Source organism: Eulemur rufifrons, chromosome 6, assembly GCF_041146395.1.
Source record: "Eulemur rufifrons isolate Redbay chromosome 6, OSU_ERuf_1, whole genome shotgun sequence".
Taxonomy (NCBI): domain Eukaryota; kingdom Metazoa; phylum Chordata; class Mammalia; order Primates; family Lemuridae; genus Eulemur; species Eulemur rufifrons.
This window is the reverse complement of record NC_090988.1, coordinates 89,473,544-89,491,787: the sequence shown is the minus strand read 5'-3', so window position 1 is coordinate 89,491,787 and position 18,244 is coordinate 89,473,544. Positions and strand designations below refer to the sequence as shown.

General features: G+C 37.5%; 1 protein-coding gene and 1 non-coding gene across 3 annotated transcripts in view; both read left to right on the top strand.

Annotated features, from left to right (window-relative positions):
* The window catches only part of CKAP5 (cytoskeleton associated protein 5), a 96,843-nt gene that overhangs the window by 62,619 nt on the left and 15,980 nt on the right, over positions 1-18,244 (top strand). For both annotated transcript variants that reach the window (XM_069471302.1, XM_069471301.1), the window contains exons 19-33: positions 32-89; positions 178-303; positions 1,678-1,817; positions 1,965-2,139; positions 3,072-3,185; positions 4,195-4,323; positions 8,113-8,307; positions 8,691-8,826; positions 10,553-10,641; positions 12,256-12,381; positions 13,214-13,363; positions 13,657-13,860; positions 14,074-14,209; positions 14,779-14,972; positions 16,562-16,734. In XM_069471302.1, coding sequence (XP_069327403.1) covers positions 32-89; positions 178-303; positions 1,678-1,817; positions 1,965-2,139; positions 3,072-3,185; positions 4,195-4,323; positions 8,113-8,307; positions 8,691-8,826; positions 10,553-10,641; positions 12,256-12,381; positions 13,214-13,363; positions 13,657-13,860; positions 14,074-14,209; positions 14,779-14,972; positions 16,562-16,734 — 2,145 coding nt within the window. The remainder of the gene's footprint in view (positions 1-31; positions 90-177; positions 304-1,677; positions 1,818-1,964; positions 2,140-3,071; positions 3,186-4,194; positions 4,324-8,112; positions 8,308-8,690; positions 8,827-10,552; positions 10,642-12,255; positions 12,382-13,213; positions 13,364-13,656; positions 13,861-14,073; positions 14,210-14,778; positions 14,973-16,561; positions 16,735-18,244) is intronic.
* LOC138385624 (small nucleolar RNA SNORD67) lies at positions 14,476-14,586 on the top strand. The gene has a single exon (XR_011233844.1). It is a non-coding gene; the product is annotated as a small nucleolar RNA SNORD67 (small nucleolar RNA).

Below are 18,244 nucleotides of genomic sequence, written 5' to 3'. Positions count from 1 at the left end.
TTTTGTTTTTAATTCTAAATGTTTCTTCTAGGTTGAATGTCAAAGCTTTCATTAGCAATGTGAAGACAGCTCTTGCTGCAACAAACCCAGTGAGTACATACCAGCATATATAAGAGCATTATTGCCATCTTTGTGGTTCTGTTCTGATTTGGAAAGTTCTTTTGTTCTTTATGGCAGGCTGTCAGGACTTCTGCCATCACCCTCCTTGGCGTGATGTATCTGTATGTTGGTCCCTCTTTGCGAATGTTCTTTGAGGATGAGAAGCCTGCCCTCCTATCCCAGATAGATGCAGAATTTGAGAAGGTAAAGGTTCCACATATGATACAATCCATTGGTGGGCTTGAGACTCTCATATTAGTTAAAATTAAGCACTTAAACCTTTGAAATAAAGAATGTGTATGTATTTGGTGTTATGTGCATAAAGTATCCCTGGCAGGTTTCATGAAAAATTGATGACTTTGTCTATGAGGAAGGGATCTGGGTAGCTATGGTTCAGGATGGGAAATTTTTCTCTCTATCTTTTTTTTTTTTTTTTTTTTTAACCAGCATTGTGACCATAGGAAATTTTTCTCTTTACATCCTTTTGTACCTTTGGAATTTCAAAGAGTGAATGTATTACCTTTCAAAAAGTATAGTAAATAGAACTTTTTTTTTTTAATTTAAAATAAAAAACATGGCCGGGCGCGGTGGCTCACGCCTGTAATCCTAGCACTCTGGGAGGCCGAGGCGGGTGGATCGCTCAAGGTCAGGAGTTCGAGACCAGCCTGAGCAAGAGCGAGACCCCGTCTCTACTAAAAAATAGAAAGACATTATATGGACAACCAAAAATATATATACAGAAAAAAATTAGCCGGGCATAGTGGCGCATGCCTGTAGTCCCAGCTACTCGGGAGGCTGAGACAGGAGGATCGCTTGAGCCCAGGAGTTTGAGGTTGCTGTGAGCTAGGCTGACGCCACGGCACTCACTCTAGCCTGGGCAACAAAGTGAGACTCTGTCTCAAAAAAAAAAAAAAAAAAACATAAAATAAAAAACATAACTTAATCTTCCTTGGCTGGGCACAGTGGCTCACGCCTGTAATGCTAGGCACTCTAGGGAGGCCGAGGCGGGCGGATCGTTTGAGCTCAGGAGTTCGAAACCAGCCTGAGCAAGAGCGAGACCTCTTCTCTACTAAAAAATAGAAAGAAATTAGCTGGACAACTAAAAATATATAGAAAAAATTAGCTGGGCATGGTGGCATATGCCTGTAGTCACAGCTACTCGGGAGGCTGAGGCAGAAGGATTACTTGAGCCCAGGAGTTTGAGGTTGCTGTGAGCTAGGCTGACACCACGGCACTCTAGCCAGGGTGACAGAGCGGGACTCTGCCTCAAAAAAAAAATTAAAAAAATAATCTTCCTTGAATACATTTTCTAACAAATTGCTGAGTATTGGCAGACTTGTTCTGTGTTGTCTTGGGCATATGAGTCATGTGACTGAAAAGTCAGATTCTAATAGGTTTGTCTAAAAATAACTTTTGCCCTATATTCTCAAAATTGTAAACAGGTAGGAGTTAAAATATTTATTGTGTAAATAAGCACTGTGAAGGAATGAGAAAGTTTGATGCAGGTACCTTCTCTAATTAGTTTGCTATTATATCCTTCATCAAGTTCATTAGCCTCACTAATTCATTTGTGTGTAGATGCAGGGACAAAGCCCACCTGCTCCAACCAGGGGAATTTCCAAGCACAGCACAAGTGGCACAGATGAAGGAGAAGATGGAGATGAGCCAGATGATGGGGGCAATGATGTTGTTGATCTTTTGCCAAGGACAGAGATCAGGTAGGTTGCAGTCTGTGAAATGGTTTATTTGATTCATTATATTGAATTTTTAATGGTGCCTTCTATTTGAATAAGGTAAAGGGAACTTATGTGACATTATTATTCTTTTAGGAGTCTGGAATTAAGGTTCTGTCTTCTATTTTTCAGTGATAAAATCACTTCAGAGTTGGTATCTAAGATTGGTGACAAGAATTGGAAGATCAGGAAAGAAGGCCTAGATGAAGTGGCAGGTATTATCAATGAAGCAAAATTTATCCAACCGAATATAGGTGAACTTCCAACTGCCTTGAAGGGTCGACTCAATGATTCAAATAAAATCTTGGTATGTAGAGCATATGCCTGTTCCTTTTCCCTCCCTCATCCCTGCTGTAGGTGTTTCTTTTTCAATGTAGCCTTCACTAGCAAATGAGTGGTCACTTTATTTACTTTGAACTAGAAATAGCTTCTTTTAATTTATTAAATGTATCTCAAGATATGTTGGTAGATGGCAGGTTTATTAACCAAATTTTATGAATTTCAGAATTTACTTTTTGCAGGAATCCAATATTATTAATCAATATCTTTTTATAAAACTCAAACATGCTTAACTTCTAATTTTTCTTTTTTCTTTTTTCCCCCACTCCTCCCCCCTTAATTTCTAATTTTCAAATTTGGATTTTTATGTCAGAATTTCCTTAAACTAGGAAATTTTACCTTAAAGTTGTAAAGTAGTATAATCTCTGGTTTAAAATTCTAATTGTCCCGTTTTATGAACTGATGATAAAAAGAGAGACTACTACTTGGCCGGGCACAGTGGCTCACACCTGTAATCCTAGCACTCTGGGAGGTTGAGGCAGGAGGATCGCTTGAGGTTAGGAGTTTGAGACCAGCCTGAGCAAGAGTGAGACCCTGTCTCTACCAACAATAGAAAAAATTAGCCAGATATGGTGACATGCACCTGTAGTCCTAGCTACTTGGGAGACTGAGGCAGGAGGATCACTTGAGCCCAGGAGTTTGAGGTTGCAGTGAGCTATGATGATGCCATTGCTTTCTACCCAGAGGGACAGAGCAAGACTCTGTCTCAAAAAAAAAAAAAAAAGAGAGAGACAACTATCTAAAAATTAATCAGAAACTAATTAGAACAATGTCATAAGCTGATGTCTCTATCTCTTAAGTAGGCCAGAAATCTACTGTATTGACCATTTGTAAACTTGCAAAACTTTGAGCACAGCTTGCTTATGGCTTGAACATAAAGTGTTGGCTCTTTCTCCTCAGGTGCAGCAGACATTGAATATTCTCCAGCAACTGGCAGTAGCCATGGGCCCAAATATCAAGCAACATGTGAAGAATTTAGGCATCCCTATCATCACAGTCCTTGGAGATAGCAAGGTAAACTAATAAATCTTTACAGTACAACTCCATTCTGGAATAGACTAGCCGCATTCTTAGGCAAAAGATAATTCTCTTTTCAAGAGTACATGCAAAGCCTTTATTAACTTTATAATAGAAGAAAAATAGTAAATATTTTTATCTTCTAGGCATTACTACAGGACTAGCTTTATGACCCTAAGAGAAGTTATTTTCTCTGAAGGTCAGTTTCTTTATCTGTGAGATTTCTTTCTTTATAAAATTAAATGAGTCTGTATGTAAGGTACATTTTATTATGCTTATCTCATATAGTATGCATTCAATAAATGGTTGCTGTTATGATTATGACATCATTGTATAAAGTATTGGTATAGTGAATAAATATATGAGGTTTGGGGTCGTGAAGTTATTTTCTGCTTTTTTTCCCCCTGAACTAGAGCAGGATCTTCTGGTAGTTCAGTAAGATATTTGTAGTTTCACAGTCCTAGAAGTCACTAAAGTGTCATGGAAGGGTGCAAGCCTCTTATATTTAGCCCTAGACTGAATATTTGAGTGTTTCTTTACTTTTGTGTAATTCATTTAATTTGAGGAGTTGTGCTATTTTAATATTAATATAAAAACGTAACTTACACTTTTAGTCAAATTGTTAACAATTTCATTCTTAATCATTATGAGGTCTTTAACATGTAGAATTCCATTCTTTAGCAGACAGTCACAGTCCTAAGAGCCTCCAAAATTTCAGGAAATAAAATCTAAGAGGTTATTCTTCTTACGTGATATTTTACATCTAGATCATTATTTTCTAATTAACTGAGTACGGGAGTTTTATAATATAGACTTTTATATTTCTACTTTACTTTGTTTTGGTACAAACATAGAACTGTTTTCTATTTCTGAGAAGATGGTTCCAAGTGTGTTCATATGGACCTTAAAGAAACCTCCACTGAGTTGTATTCATAAAGTAACAATGTTCACCCCCTACCTCCAAACTATAGCTAATGTTATTTTTGCTATCCTCTTCTCTATGCAGAACAATGTTCGAGCTGCTGCGCTAGCAACTGTGAATGCTTGGGCTGAACAGACTGGCATGAAGGAATGGCTGGAGGGAGAAGATCTTTCTGAAGAGCTCAAAAAGGAAAATCCTTTCTTGAGGCAAGAGGTTAGTACTAAATTAATCATGTGCATTACTCATGTCTTGTACTTCACTTGGACCTGCCTGATAAATATACTAAATTTATGGTTATGGTTAGAGTTTCATTATAAAACAGTTAATAAAATGAAAGTAAATTCCTAGAGCTTTTGTATTCATGTGCTTCTTTTTTTTCCTTTCTTTTTTTTTTTTTAACAATGAAACTTCTTAAAGGACTAATCTTTTTGTGGAATTTTCTCTTTTCTTAAACTCCTAAATGGTAAAAGTTTTAACCAGAACATAAAAATAAGAGTTTAACATTTGAAAATCCATCATTATAATCCATCGTACCCACAAAATAAAGAAGAAAAATCATACGATCATATCAATTGATGCAAAAAAAGCATTTGACAAAATCCAACACTCATTCCTGATTAAAAATTCTCAGCAAGTCAGTAATAGAAGAGAATTACCTCAGCTTGATGAAGAGCATCTGCAAAAGACCTCTACAGATAACATCATACTTAATGGTGATAGACTGAATGTTTTCCCCATAAGATCTGGAACAAAGCAGGGATATTGACTCTCACTACTATTCAACATAGTACTGGAAGCTCTAGTCACTATAATAAGGCAAAGAAAAGAAATGAAAGTCATACAGATTGGAAAAAGAATAAATAAAGGATAAATCTGTTTCTAACTGGAGATAACATGACTAATGTACATAGAAAATTCCAAGAAATATACAAGTAAACTCCTAGAACTAATCGAGGAGTTCCACAAGATTGCAAGATACAAAGCCAGCATACAAAAATCAATCATATTTCTTTATGCTACAACGAACATGTGAAAACCAAAATTAAAAAACTACTGTTTTACAGTTGCTCCAAAGAAAATGAAATCCTTAGGTATATATACACCTAACAAAACAAATACAAAATATATATGCTAAAAGTTACGGAATTCTGATGATAGGAGTCAAACAAGACCTAAATAAATGGAGAGACATGCTGTATTTGTGGATTGGACAACTGAACATAGAGATGTCAATTCTTAAATTGGTCTGTGGGTTTAATGCAATTCCTGTCAAAATTCCTGCAGCAAGGTTTTTTATAGACAAAGATATGCTTATTCTAATTTATATGGAAAAGCACAAGCCTTAGAATAGCCAAAACAATCTTAACAAAGAAGAAAAGAAAATGGGAGAAATTACTTTGCCTTTTTTTTTTTTTTTTTTTAAGGCTAGCCAAGTGAAGCAGTGGGAGTGGAGAAGGCTCGGTTAGTTGTATATACTACTGCACTTGGCCCAGCCCACTTGATCATATATTAAGGTTAACTATATTGCTAATGTAATCAAGACATTGTGATATTGGTGGTAGAGGGGGATAGAAGTATACATGTAGACCAGTAGAAAGTAGAACAGAAGAGAGAACCCAGAAATAGATCCACACTAATATAATCAACTAATTTTTTTACAAAACTACAGAAGTAATCCAGTAGAGGAAGGGTAGCCTTTCGGACAAATGATTCTGGAGCAGTTGGATATCCATAGCCCAAAAAAAAAAAAAGAAGAACTTTCACCCAAACTTCACACCTTAGACAAAAATTAACTCAAAACAGTTCATGGACTTAAATGTTAAATATAAAATTGTAGAACTTTGAAAGGATAACATAGAAAAACTCTAGGATATAAGGCTCGTTTCTCAGACTTGAAACCAAAACCACAGTCTATGAAATGAAAAATTGATAAACTCGGCCACATCAAAATAGAAAACTTTTTGAGCTTCAAGTCTGTAACAAAGAAGTTTTTAAAAAATTAAAAACTTCTGCTTTGCAAAAGACCACATGAAGGAGATAAAAAGACAAGCTACAGAGTAGGAGAAAATACTTGTAAACTCTATATCCAATAAACGACTGATATTCAGAATACATAAAAAAACCTCTCAGAACTCAACAGTTAAAAAAATCTAATTAGAAAATGGGAAAAAGACATGAGTAGACATTTCACTGAAGAGGATACGTACGTGGGAAATAAGCCCATGAAAAATATTCAAGGGTGTATAAGCCATCAGGGAAATGCAAATTAAAACTACAATGAAATACCACTATAGGCCAGGCGAGGTGGTTCATGCCTGTAATCCTAGGCACTCTGGGAGGCCAAGGCGGGCGGATTGTTTGAGCTCAGGAGTTCGAAACTAAACCCCGTCTCCACTAAAAAATAGAAAGAAATTATCTGGACAATTAAAAATATATAGAAAAAATTAGCTGGGCATGGTTGCGCATGCCTATAGTCCCAGCTACTTGGGGGGCTGAGGCAGAAGGATTGTTCGAGCCCAGGAGTTTGAGGTTGCTGTGAGCTAGGCTGATGCCACAGCACTCCAGCGAGGGTGACAGCGGAACTCTGCCTCAAAAAAAAAAGAAAGAAAGAAAGAAATATCACTATGCAACTATCAGAATTGCTTTAAAAAAAAAAAAAGGCAATTAATACCAAGTGCTGGCAAGGATGTGGAGAAACTTGAACACTCTCATACATTGCTGGTAGAAATGTAAAATAGTACAGCCACTCCAAAAAAAATTTTTGTGTTTTGTTATAAAATTAAACCTGCAGTTACCATATGACCCAGCAATTGCACTCATGGGCATTTATTCCAGGAAAATAAAAGTTTACATCCACACAAAAACCTATACATAAATGTTCATAGCAGCTTCATTCATAGTAGCCAAAAACTAGGGGTATAGCTCAAGGGTAGAGAATTTGACTGTATAATAGCCAAAAAATAGCAACAACTTGGATAGCCTTCAATAGGTGAATGGTTAAACAAACCTGTTGTATGTTCATATATGGAATACTGTTTAGCAATAGAGAATGAACTACTGATACATGCATCAATAAATCTCCAAGGAATTATGCTGTATGACAAAAACCAATCCCAAACAATTATATACTATATGATTTAATTTGTGTAACATGTTTGAAAGGACAAAATTTTAGAAATGGAGAGCAGATTAGTGGTTGCTAAGGAGGTTACTAAGGATTAGGGAGGGGAGAAGGGAAGACAAATGGGCATGGTTAAAAAGGGCAACATGAGGAATCCTTATGATGTAACTTCAGAATTTGGACTGGTGGCAGGTATACTAACTGTACGTAGTTCTATAAAACTAAATACATAGACACAAATGAGTATAAGTAAAAGTGAGGAAATATGAATAAGATGGCTAGATTGTATCAATGTCTATATCCTGGTTTGATACTGTAGTATAGTTTTGTATAGTGCTACTATTAGAGGAAACTGGGTAAAGGGTGCATGGGATCTTTGTGTATTATTATAATTGCAAAGTGAATCTACAATTAGCTTAAGAAAAATTTCCAGTTAAAATACAAATATGAATTATTTTAGGGGTATGGAGAAAAACTGTCAACATAAACTAGAAAATAGAAGCCTTGATGAAATTTTTCATCTTCTGACCAAGTGTTTTGGGTCTTTACTAGCTAAATATTTCTTAGAATTTGAAAAACTTTCACCTATCGTCCTTTTTATCTTTACAATATATTAAGAATGTTAAAGGTTTACAATATAATGCCAAAATATGATCCAAAGAACTATGGCCATATCTTAAAGATGACTGTCATTGTTGCCTATATTATTAATATTTAATATAGCACAGTTCTTGAGCAATGAAAAGTACTGATCTCATATTGTAAAGTTACAGGTAAGCACTAACTCACTGTTTGGGACTAATGAAATTAGTGAGCCTGAGATCATAAATAATACCAATTTTCACTTGAAATGTATAACTAGTCTTTATTTCTTTTGGCAGCTTCTGGGCTGGCTGGCTGAGAAACTACCTACTCTTCGTTCCACCCCCACAGACCTTATCCTCTGTGTTCCTCATCTCTATTCCTGCCTAGAAGATAGAAATGGAGATGTACGAAAGAAGGCCCAAGATGCTTTGCCATTCTTCATGATGCATTTAGGATATGAAAAAATGGCCAAGGCTACTGGCAAACTAAAGGTACTTCTTGTCATTGCTGCTGCTGTTCCTGCCGTTGAAAGCTGTTAGAAAAACATTGAATTTATATAAGCAAAAAGTCATGTGACCTCCTATTCTCAATTTGAAATCCTAATGAGAGGAAAAATAAAATATTTAGCAGTATAGAACTTCTAAGAAACTGCTGACTCCACCGGGGTGAAAACCGACCTTCTAGAATGATAGCTACTTTAGCATGATTTCATAATGTGTTTTACTTCTTTACATTCCATGCTGCCTCCCTTCCTTTATTTGTCTTTCAAAACTAGGAGCTCAATCATTTGTTTGACTGCAGATTTATTAGTAAGCTTGGTGAAAGTGTATCATTTATGTGACCTCTCATTTTTTATGTTATATTGTCTCTCTAGCCAACTTCTAAAGATCAGTTATTGGCCATGCTAGAGAAAGCCAAAGCCAACATGCCAGCCAAGCCTGCTGCACCCACTAAAACAACTTCTAAACCAATGGGAGGGTCTGCTCCAGCCAAATTCCAGCCTGCATCAGGTAATCTATCTTGAGAGGATTAAAGGGGAAGGAAATAGCCTTAGGGAACTTTAAAAAGACATCCACCCCTCATTTTTAAAATCACATTTCCTCACAGCCTGGATCCGAAGCCCTCCCCCTCTCTTTCCATACCCTCCTTTCACAGACATTTGTTAGGTACCTATTTTATGCCAGGAATTGTGCTAAGGGTACAAAAATGATGAATTTGGTTTCCAATTCTAAAAAGGAGTTTTAGAGTAGCACATTGAAATGCTCCTTTCTGGAAGTGTTCATCTCGTTTTAGGATTTCCACAACTATTTTCTGCTCTTGGGGATTAGAGTTAGAAGAGAAATTGGGAGCATCTACCTTAATCCACTTTATTAACAGATAAAGAAACCCGAAGAGGTTACGTGACCTGTACATGGTCGCCCAGCCAGCCAGTACCTAAATCAGCATAGAATTCCACTTAGTCAAAAATAAGTTCTCCTACAACACTTGGCGGTTTGCTAATCCATTCTGATGTTTACTAACCTTCTTAAGGGAAAATTCTTGATTTCTTTAGCCTGTATTAAAATTCCACAATGTATAACCTGTGATCATTTCTAGACTTAATGCTTAAGCAAAATGATATTCTTCTGTGTTAGTGGGATAGAAAGTGTTGATGCTATAAAATTAGAAATTTCACATGTATAAAACACTCGGCATCAAAGTACATAACTTTTGTTGGGTCCAGGCACAGGAGCTCACAACTGTGATGCCAGCATTTTGAGAGGCCAAGTCAGGAAGATTGCTTAAGTCCAGGAGTTTGAGACCAGCCTGGGCAACAAAGTGACATTAAAAACATTTAAAAATATTTTTAAAAATTAGCCAGGCATGGTGGTGTGTGCCTATAGTCCTAGCTAGTTGGGAGACTGAGGCAGGAGGATCACTTGAGATCAAGAGTTTGAGGCTTCAGTGAGCTGTGATGATGCTACTGTACTCCAGCCTGGGCATAAGAGCCTGTCTCAAAAAAAAAAAAAACAAAAGAAAAACTTTTATTGGAATCTTGCTATGTAGTAGATACTTTCTTAAGGGTAGGGAGTGTCATCTTTGATATTCAGTATCAATCTAGCCAAAAGGTTTTTTTTTTTTTTTTAACTGCTACTTAAACTGCAGTTTAAATGTTGGTAAAAGATATGTATTAATAGATTTTTCTGAATTAGTTTCTTAAGGTTATGCTTAGACAGGAATTTGGGAGAAAAAAGGAAAAAAGTCTAACTGAAAACATCTTATAAATTAATACATTTAAGACTATAGGCTTGGCCGGGCACGGTGGCTCATACCTGTAATCCTAGCACTTTGGGAGGCCGAGGCAGGAGGATTGCTCGAAGTCAGGAGTTTGACCAGCCTGAGCAAGAGCGAGACTCCCTCTCTACTAAAAAAATTAGAATGAATTGATCTGGACTGCTAAAAATATATATAGAAAAAAATTAGCCAGGTATGGTGGTGCATGCCTGTAGTCCCAGCTACTTGGGAGGCTGAGGCAGAAGGATCGCTTGAGCCCAGGAGTTTGAGGTTGCTGTGAGCTAGGCTGACGCCACGGCACTCTATCCCGGGCAACAAAGTGAGACTCTGACTCAAAAAAAAAAATATATATATATATATAGATATATATATATATATCGGCTTTCATGTCATCATTATGTATTTAACTTGTCCAGAGTAAAATGACATTAGAGTTTATAGTACGTGCTTTTTTTCTCAAAGCACCTGCTGAAGATTCTGTTTCCAGCAGTGCAGAACCCAGGCCTGATCCAAAAAAGGCCAAAGCTCCTGGAGTTTCCTCTAAAGCAAAGGTATGTTAACTGCATACTTAGGTGTAGATCTGCATTTAAGAGTATTTCATACACTGAGTAATTCTATTAGGAAAGATATTATATATGAAAGAATATCATTACTCTTGATGTTATCTAGTTATTTATTTTAGTTTCTGTGGCCCATTTTTAATAAAGCCCCAAACTCGGGCAACATAGTGAGACCCCTGTCTCTACAAAAATATGTTAAAAATTAGCCAGACATGGTGGTACATGCCTATAGTGCTAGCCACTTAGGAGGCTGAGGCAAGAGGATCCCTTAAGCCCAGGAATTCAAGGCTGCAGTGAGCTATGATTGGGCCACTACCTGGGCAACAGAGTGAGACCTTGTCTTAAAAAAATAATAAAAAATTTTTAAAAATCAATGGACAGTTGTCTTCTATCCAGTGAAGTTGTTCTTATCCTTTTCTCTGTCCTCATCCCCAGTTTAACAAGTTCTTATTTTAGTATTTTGACCACAAGTGCTTTGAAGTATTTTTGACTCTATTCTTAATGTCATAAATTTTTTTCCAGTCACTTGTACTTTACAAAGCAGTTTCACATAAATGATCTCATATTTGTTTTGTCTGAATGACTTCTAGAAAGAAATTCTGGCCAACTGAAAGCAGTGAACTCTTGCTACATTTGTAATACTAATGATTCCAATAATGAAATTTGAATTTTACCTCAGACATATGTACTATATTTGACTATTTTATTTCCATCTTATACAAAGATACTAAATCTTATTTTTAAAAACTACTTTAGTAACTTAAGTATTTAAAGCATTTCTTACAATTTTCTCTAGACGCCGGTTCTAAGGGTCTCCAGTTACACTGCTTTGATAGAGATAACATTTAAATATGGAGGAAAACACAAAAGCTTTCAAACTAAGTGATGTGAAATATGTAAATGCCATTGGTCATGTCATTAATATGGAAAGCTATAAATAGTGTTAAAGATTTCAAGAAAGAAAAGAACTAGCCAATAAACAAAAAATCTGTGACCCAGACTAATGACTGGTAATAGCAGCTTTTCCAACTATGTAACATGCCAGTCCAAGAACTAACCAAAAGTTACTTAAGAATATTCTTAGGTGTCCAGGCGCAGTGGCTCACGCTTGTGATCCTAGCACTCTGGGAGGCCAAGATAGGTGGATTGTTTGAACTCAGGAGTTCGAGACCAGCCTGAGCAAGACCTCATCTCTACTAAAAATAGAAAGAAATTATATGGACAACTAAACATTTATACAGAAAAAAATCAGCCGGGCATGGTGGCGCATGCCTGTAGTCCCAGCTACTCGGGAGGCTGAGGCAGAAGGATTGCTTGAGCCCAGGAGTTTGAGGTTGCTGTGAGCTAGGCTGACGCCATGGCACTCTAGCCTGGGCAACAGAGTGAGACTCTGTCTCAAAAAAAAAAAAAAGAATATTCTTAGGTAAATTGCTAAGAGAACCTGTACAAAAACATATATCACATTCTATGATTCGTCTGTTTCTTTCATGTGGAACATAATGTAAAGAGATGTCTGTGGTTTCCATAGTACCCTTTTACTGGGTAGCAACATCATATTCTCAAGAAGTGGCCTAGCTAATCAATATTCCCTGAACCTTGTTGCAGAGTGCACAAGGGAAGAAGGTGCCAAGCAAAACTAGCTTAAAGGAGGATGAAGACAAATCTGGGCCTATTTTTATTGTTGTTCCAAATGGGAAGGAGCAAAGGATGAAGGATGAAAAAGGATTGAAGGTAAGGAAGGGATAAGAATCTGTAAGAGTTTTTTTGCTTGTTTATTTTTGTTCTCTTAATCAAGAATAGTTTTGCTGTCTAAAATTCATGTCATTGTGAAATATCTGGTAATTAACTGAATCTTTTGCTTATAAATCATCTTATTTGTTCTCCTAGATTGCTTTAGAGGAGCATTAATTCCTACAGAAGAAACTGTAGAATGGAGCTATTACCTATGTTTCCTCTAAATAGAAATGATGTAGTAGTTTCTTGGGTTTTTTTAATTTTTAGAATCAAAGAATGGAAAGCATTCATTTTTTTAATCAACTGGCAGATTTGGTGATTGTAGAGATGGCTAGTTCAATCATTTCTCTTATATTTTGGTTTAATTAGGTGCTTAAAAACTTTTTTTTTCTCAGGCCAGGCAAGGTGGCTCACACCTGTAATCCCAGCACTCTGGGAGGCCAAGGCAGGAGGATCACTTGAGGTCAGGAGTTTGAGACCAGCCTGAGCAACTGCAAGACCCTGTCTCTACTAAAAATAGAAAACATTAGCCAGGCGCAGTGGCTCATGCCTATAGTCCCAGCTACTCAGGAGGCTAGGGCAGGAGGATCACTTGAGCCCAGGAGTTTGAGGTTGCAATGAGCTATGGATGATGCCACTGCACTCTAGCCAGGGCAACAGAGCAAGACTCTGCCTCAAAAAAAAATTCTTTTTTAAATTTAAAAAAATAATAATTTATTATCAGTTTTCTTTACCTTCTCTGGGACATACTCACATGCCTGCTTTGTGGCTCTGTCTTCTGACCTGGTCTCAGCTGATTAGAACCCTTTACACTGTTGTTTTTTGTCAGGTGCTAAAGTGGAATTTTACTACCCCACGGGATGAATACATTGAGCAACTGAAGACTCAGATGTCTAGCTGTGTGGCTAAATGGTTGCAAGATGAGATGTTTCACTCAGACTTTCAGCATCATAACAAAGCCCTGGCTGTCATGGTTGATGTAAGTCTGCAATATGCACACATTTCAGGCATGTGAAAATACTGAGCCATGTGAAATAATCAGAAGTTTGCATGACTTGAAAAGGAAGTGAAATACACCATGTTCTCTATTTTTAGAGCTGTCTTATTATTTGACAGAATAAATGACTGTATATATTTGGTCTTAATTCAAAGCATTAAAAATCTATCATCTTCTCTTTGGGCTCTAGTAAAATTTTAAGAGGTATTTGCCTAGCAGAACTTAAGTTTTTATACAGTCTTATTTGTGGGAGTTTTGTTTTGTTTTCTTTTAAGCACTTGGAGAGTGAAAAAGAAGGTGTCATTGGTTGCCTGGATCTTATCTTAAAATGGCTTACCCTGAGATTCTTTGACACCAATACAAGCGTCCTAATGAAAGCACTAGAATATTTAAAATTGCTCTTCACCCTGCTACGTGAGGAAGAGTATCATCTTACTGAGAATGAAGCGTCTTCCTTCATCCCCTATCTCATCCTCAAGGTAATGTGGTGTTCTCTCTCTGGGAGACTGCTCAAGTTCCCAGCTGACCTCGGCTCCTTATACTTTTATTCCCTCTCCCTTTTTCATTGATTATATGATGATACCTTCCACCACTCATCCCTATGTAACTATTTTTTCAAGATGTTGAAATACACAGGGAAAACCATTGCTACTCAGAAAATGCCTCATTTACATTATTTTCCCATTGACTAGGTTGGAGAACCAAAAGATGTCATTCGTAAAGATGTTCGTGCCATCCTGAACCGGATGTGCCTTGTCTACCCAGCCAGCAAGATGTTCTCCTTCATCATGGAAGGAACCAAATCCAAAAACTCTAAGCAGAGAGCAGGTGAAGCAATTTAAATTGAGTCTCTGCAACAGTGACCCTTAGAAAAAAATAGTTTATAGATGAACAAGGAAATTTCTTCAGTATCTATATAGGTGATTCCAATCTTTTTTTTTTTTTTTTTTTTATTATTATTATTTTTTTATTATATATATATTTTTTTTTTCAATTTAGTTTTACAGAATCAAAGAGTCTAACAGTATATCTTGTTAGATACAGTATGTCCTCATAATGTATACATTATGAGGTGATTCCAATCTTATTCAAACTGTGAGAGTGATGAGTTGCACACTGATGGAGCCATGGTATCAGGTGATACAGGCACCACTCAGTACCACCCTGGTGACAAAATCAAGTGCACAGGGGCCATCTGACTCACAGGCATCTCTTCCTTTCAGGAGCACTTGCTAAAATACCATTGTTTCATTGGTAAAAGGCAATAAACAAGAAAAAATCATAAGCAGAGTAAGATTTTAGTCCTTCACGTATGCCAAGGGAAGTTTATCTAGTAAGGATAAGTCTCTATGCCAAATGTGTATTGTATCATTAATCTAGCCTTTTTTCCCCATCAGAGTGCCTGGAAGAGCTGGGATGTCTGGTTGAGTCCTATGGCATGAATGTTTGCCAGCCAACCCCAGGAAAAGCCTTAAAGGAAATAGCTATTCACATAGGAGACCGTGACAACGCTGTACGCAATGCTGCACTCAACACCATTGTAACGGTGTACAATGTGCACGGGGATCAGGTGTTCAAACTGATTGGAAATGTGAGTGACTTTTCTCTAAGCACCGTCAGCATATTGTGAAGAGAATCAGAAGATCTCTTAGGTGTCAGGTTTCCCGTCATCTCAACTGTAGCTAAGTTTTTACCACTTTTTAGTAAACTCAACCTGTCAACGTGTCCTAGAATCCAGATAAACATTTGAGGTCTCTGATTAGGCTGTGTTTTATTAGAAATCAAGTTTTCTTTTCTGAGCATTCTATTCATAGCAATTTGCTTTAGAAATGAGAGCTATTTTCAAATCAAGAAATCTGAGCTAGTTTGAGGTTTAAATTCTGCCGAACAATCTGCTCTGTAATTTTTAATGCATTTAGTTTTTAGTTAATAAGTACTCACTTGTATGTATTGTGGATACAGATATCTGTCAGATCAAAAGAGTCTTGAGCCACAACCATGAGCCAGTTTTCTGCCTCTGACTCTTTGTTTCCTTTGAGCCAGTCACTATCGTGGCTGAACCTCAGTTCTTCACTCCAGCTATCTTGTAGCATCACCATATATTTACACTGTGCTTAACTATTTTTATTTATATTATCTAATTAATCCTCGCTCCTGCCCGTCCAGTGAAGGACATAAAACGGATGGGCATTTTACAGATGACCAAAAGTAAAATTTCTTCCCCATAGTCACAAAGCTAGTTAGTGGTGACAAAACAAAAACAGGGAAGCTCCGTTTAATGTTTGAATTTTTGTTTATAGTTATTAATTGCCTTTGCTTTTTTATCCTTTCCTTCATTCATATGTTCTCTTACTATAGTAGCTAAGCAGGTGTTAACAGTAATTGTTTTAAAAATGTAATGATTTGAAAGTAAACTTGTCCTATATAGTAGGTGCTATTTGCTTCAATATAAAAATACATATTAATTCTTGAGGCCTCAAATTAGGTTTTTAATTCTTTTCTTTCTTTTTTTTTTTTTTTTAGACACAGTATCGCTCTGTTGCCTGGGCTAGAGTGCCGTGGCATCAGCCTAGCTCACAGCAACCTCAAACTCCTGGGCTCAAGCGATCCTTCTGCCCCAGCCTCCCAAGTAGCTGGGACTACAGGCATGCGCCACCATGCCCAGCTAATTTTTTCTATATATTTTTAGCTGTCCAGATCATTTCTTTCTATTTTTAGTAGAGATGGGGTCTCACTCTTGCTCAGTCTGGTCTCGAACTTCTGACCTCGAGCGATCCTCCCGCCTTGGTCTCCCAGAGTGCTAGGATTACAGGCTTGAGCCACCGCACCTGGCCTAGGTTTTTAAATTCTCATAGGCTGGGCAAGGTGGCTCATGCCTATATTCCCAGCACTTTGGGAGGCCAAGGTGGGAGGATCACTTGAGACCAGCCTGGGTAACATAATGAGACCCTGTCTCTACAAAAAAAAATCTTTTTAATTAGCCAGGTGTAGTGGCACGCAGGAGGCTGAGGCAGGAGGATCGATTGAACCCAGGAGTTGGAGACTGCAGTGAGCTATGATTGCACCACTACGCTCCGGCCCAGACAACAGAGCAAGATGCTGTCCCTAAAAATAAATAAATTCTCCTCGTATTTTAGTAGATGGATGTGCTAATAAATTAAATTTGACTTCTTTTTACAGCTTTCTGAAAAGGATATGAGCATGCTCGAGGAGAGGATTAAGCGGTCAGCAAAGAGGCCCTCTGCTGCACCAATAAAACAGGTGGAAGAGAAACCTCAGCGCACACAGAGCATAAGCTCCAATTCCAACATGCTACGCAAGGGACCAGCTGAAGACATGTCTTCCAAACTCAAGTATGTAGATAGAGATAATTGTCTGAAAGCATCTCTATGGACTTTGCCTTGTGTGCTCAGAGCTTGTCCCGTAACATAATCTTGAGTTCTTGCAGCCATTATCATGCATGACAAAGTGTCTGGGTAAATGTCTTGTAACCAAATGTTTAATCTTCAGTCTTCATTGTCTTTGTCTTTGTCTCAAAACCACTTCTAAATGGTCTTGTGCCTTCTTTCACTGCTTTTCCGTGGACAGAATTATGTATCGCACTTATAGGATGTAAGTACTGCCTGCTAATTTCTCATTAGCAGGGCTCTTATATCTTTCTAACTTCTGACTTGGATTCATCCCCTCTGGAGGGCGACTGGCTTAGAGTTTATAACAAAGGTAGAGGGTATCCATATGCATCCCATGAATCAAGCCTTTCTTTTTTTTTTTTTTTTGAGACAGAGTCTCACTCTGTTGCCCAGGCTAGAGTGAGTGCCGTGGCGTTAGCCTAGCTCACAGCAACCTCAAACTCCTGAGCTCAAGCAATCCTCCTATCTCAGCCTCCCGAGTAGCTGGGACTACAGGCATGCACCACCATGCCCGGCTAATTTTTTCTATATATATTTTTAGCTGTCCATATAATTTCTTTCTATTTTTAGTAGAGATGGGGTCTCGCTCTTGCTCAGGCTGGTCTCGAACTCCTGAGCTCAAACGATCCGCCCACCTCGGCCTCCCAGAGTGCTAGGATTACAGGCGTGAGCCACCGCGCCCGGCCAATGAATCAAGCCTTTCATGAAAGTTCAGTGGCTAGCAGAAATGACAACTCAATGTCATGTGGCTAAAATACTGATTCACCTTCTTCCTTGTGTTAAACTAGGTTGTGCTTAGTTTCCTATTCTTGAGATAAGGCTAAATAAAATGCATGCAACCCAGAATTGGCTTAGGGATTCAAAATGCTGCTTCCTAAGCAAAGACAGCTCTATTTTGGGTTGTGTCATAAGTATAATTTTAACCAGTTTGAATTTGGAAACTTTGAATCTCTATTTCTTAGATGTGAAGAATGGCCTGTCAAGAGTGAATGTTCCTAAAAAGGGAAGATTGACTATCCCTCAGAGTATAAAATGTAAAATACTACATGGAATGAATGCTTATGATTAGGAAAACTTAAACTGGTTAATTTGGTGGAAAAGAACCAGCCATTCTAGATTTTTCTGATATATTTGCCCCTAAAGTAATGAGCTTTGAGTCAATATAAACATGCTTTATTAATTATTTTCTGCCCCATCTGGAATAGAAATACAAGGTCTATTAGTATTAGTGAACTAACTAAAAAGAATACTTATAACTTGGCAGGTAATGTAAGTTAAAGTTACAAGTTAAGAGTTTTCTGCTCTCTCAGGATATTCATAAATCAGTTGTTGCCCATTTAAGGCACTTGCTTAGAATCAAGGACTTAAATCATTCAGGGGGGCTGAAACCAGAAGTTGAACATCTGTCCTGAAGCTTTGGGACAACTGGCAATGCAGTGCTACTCTTGTCCTT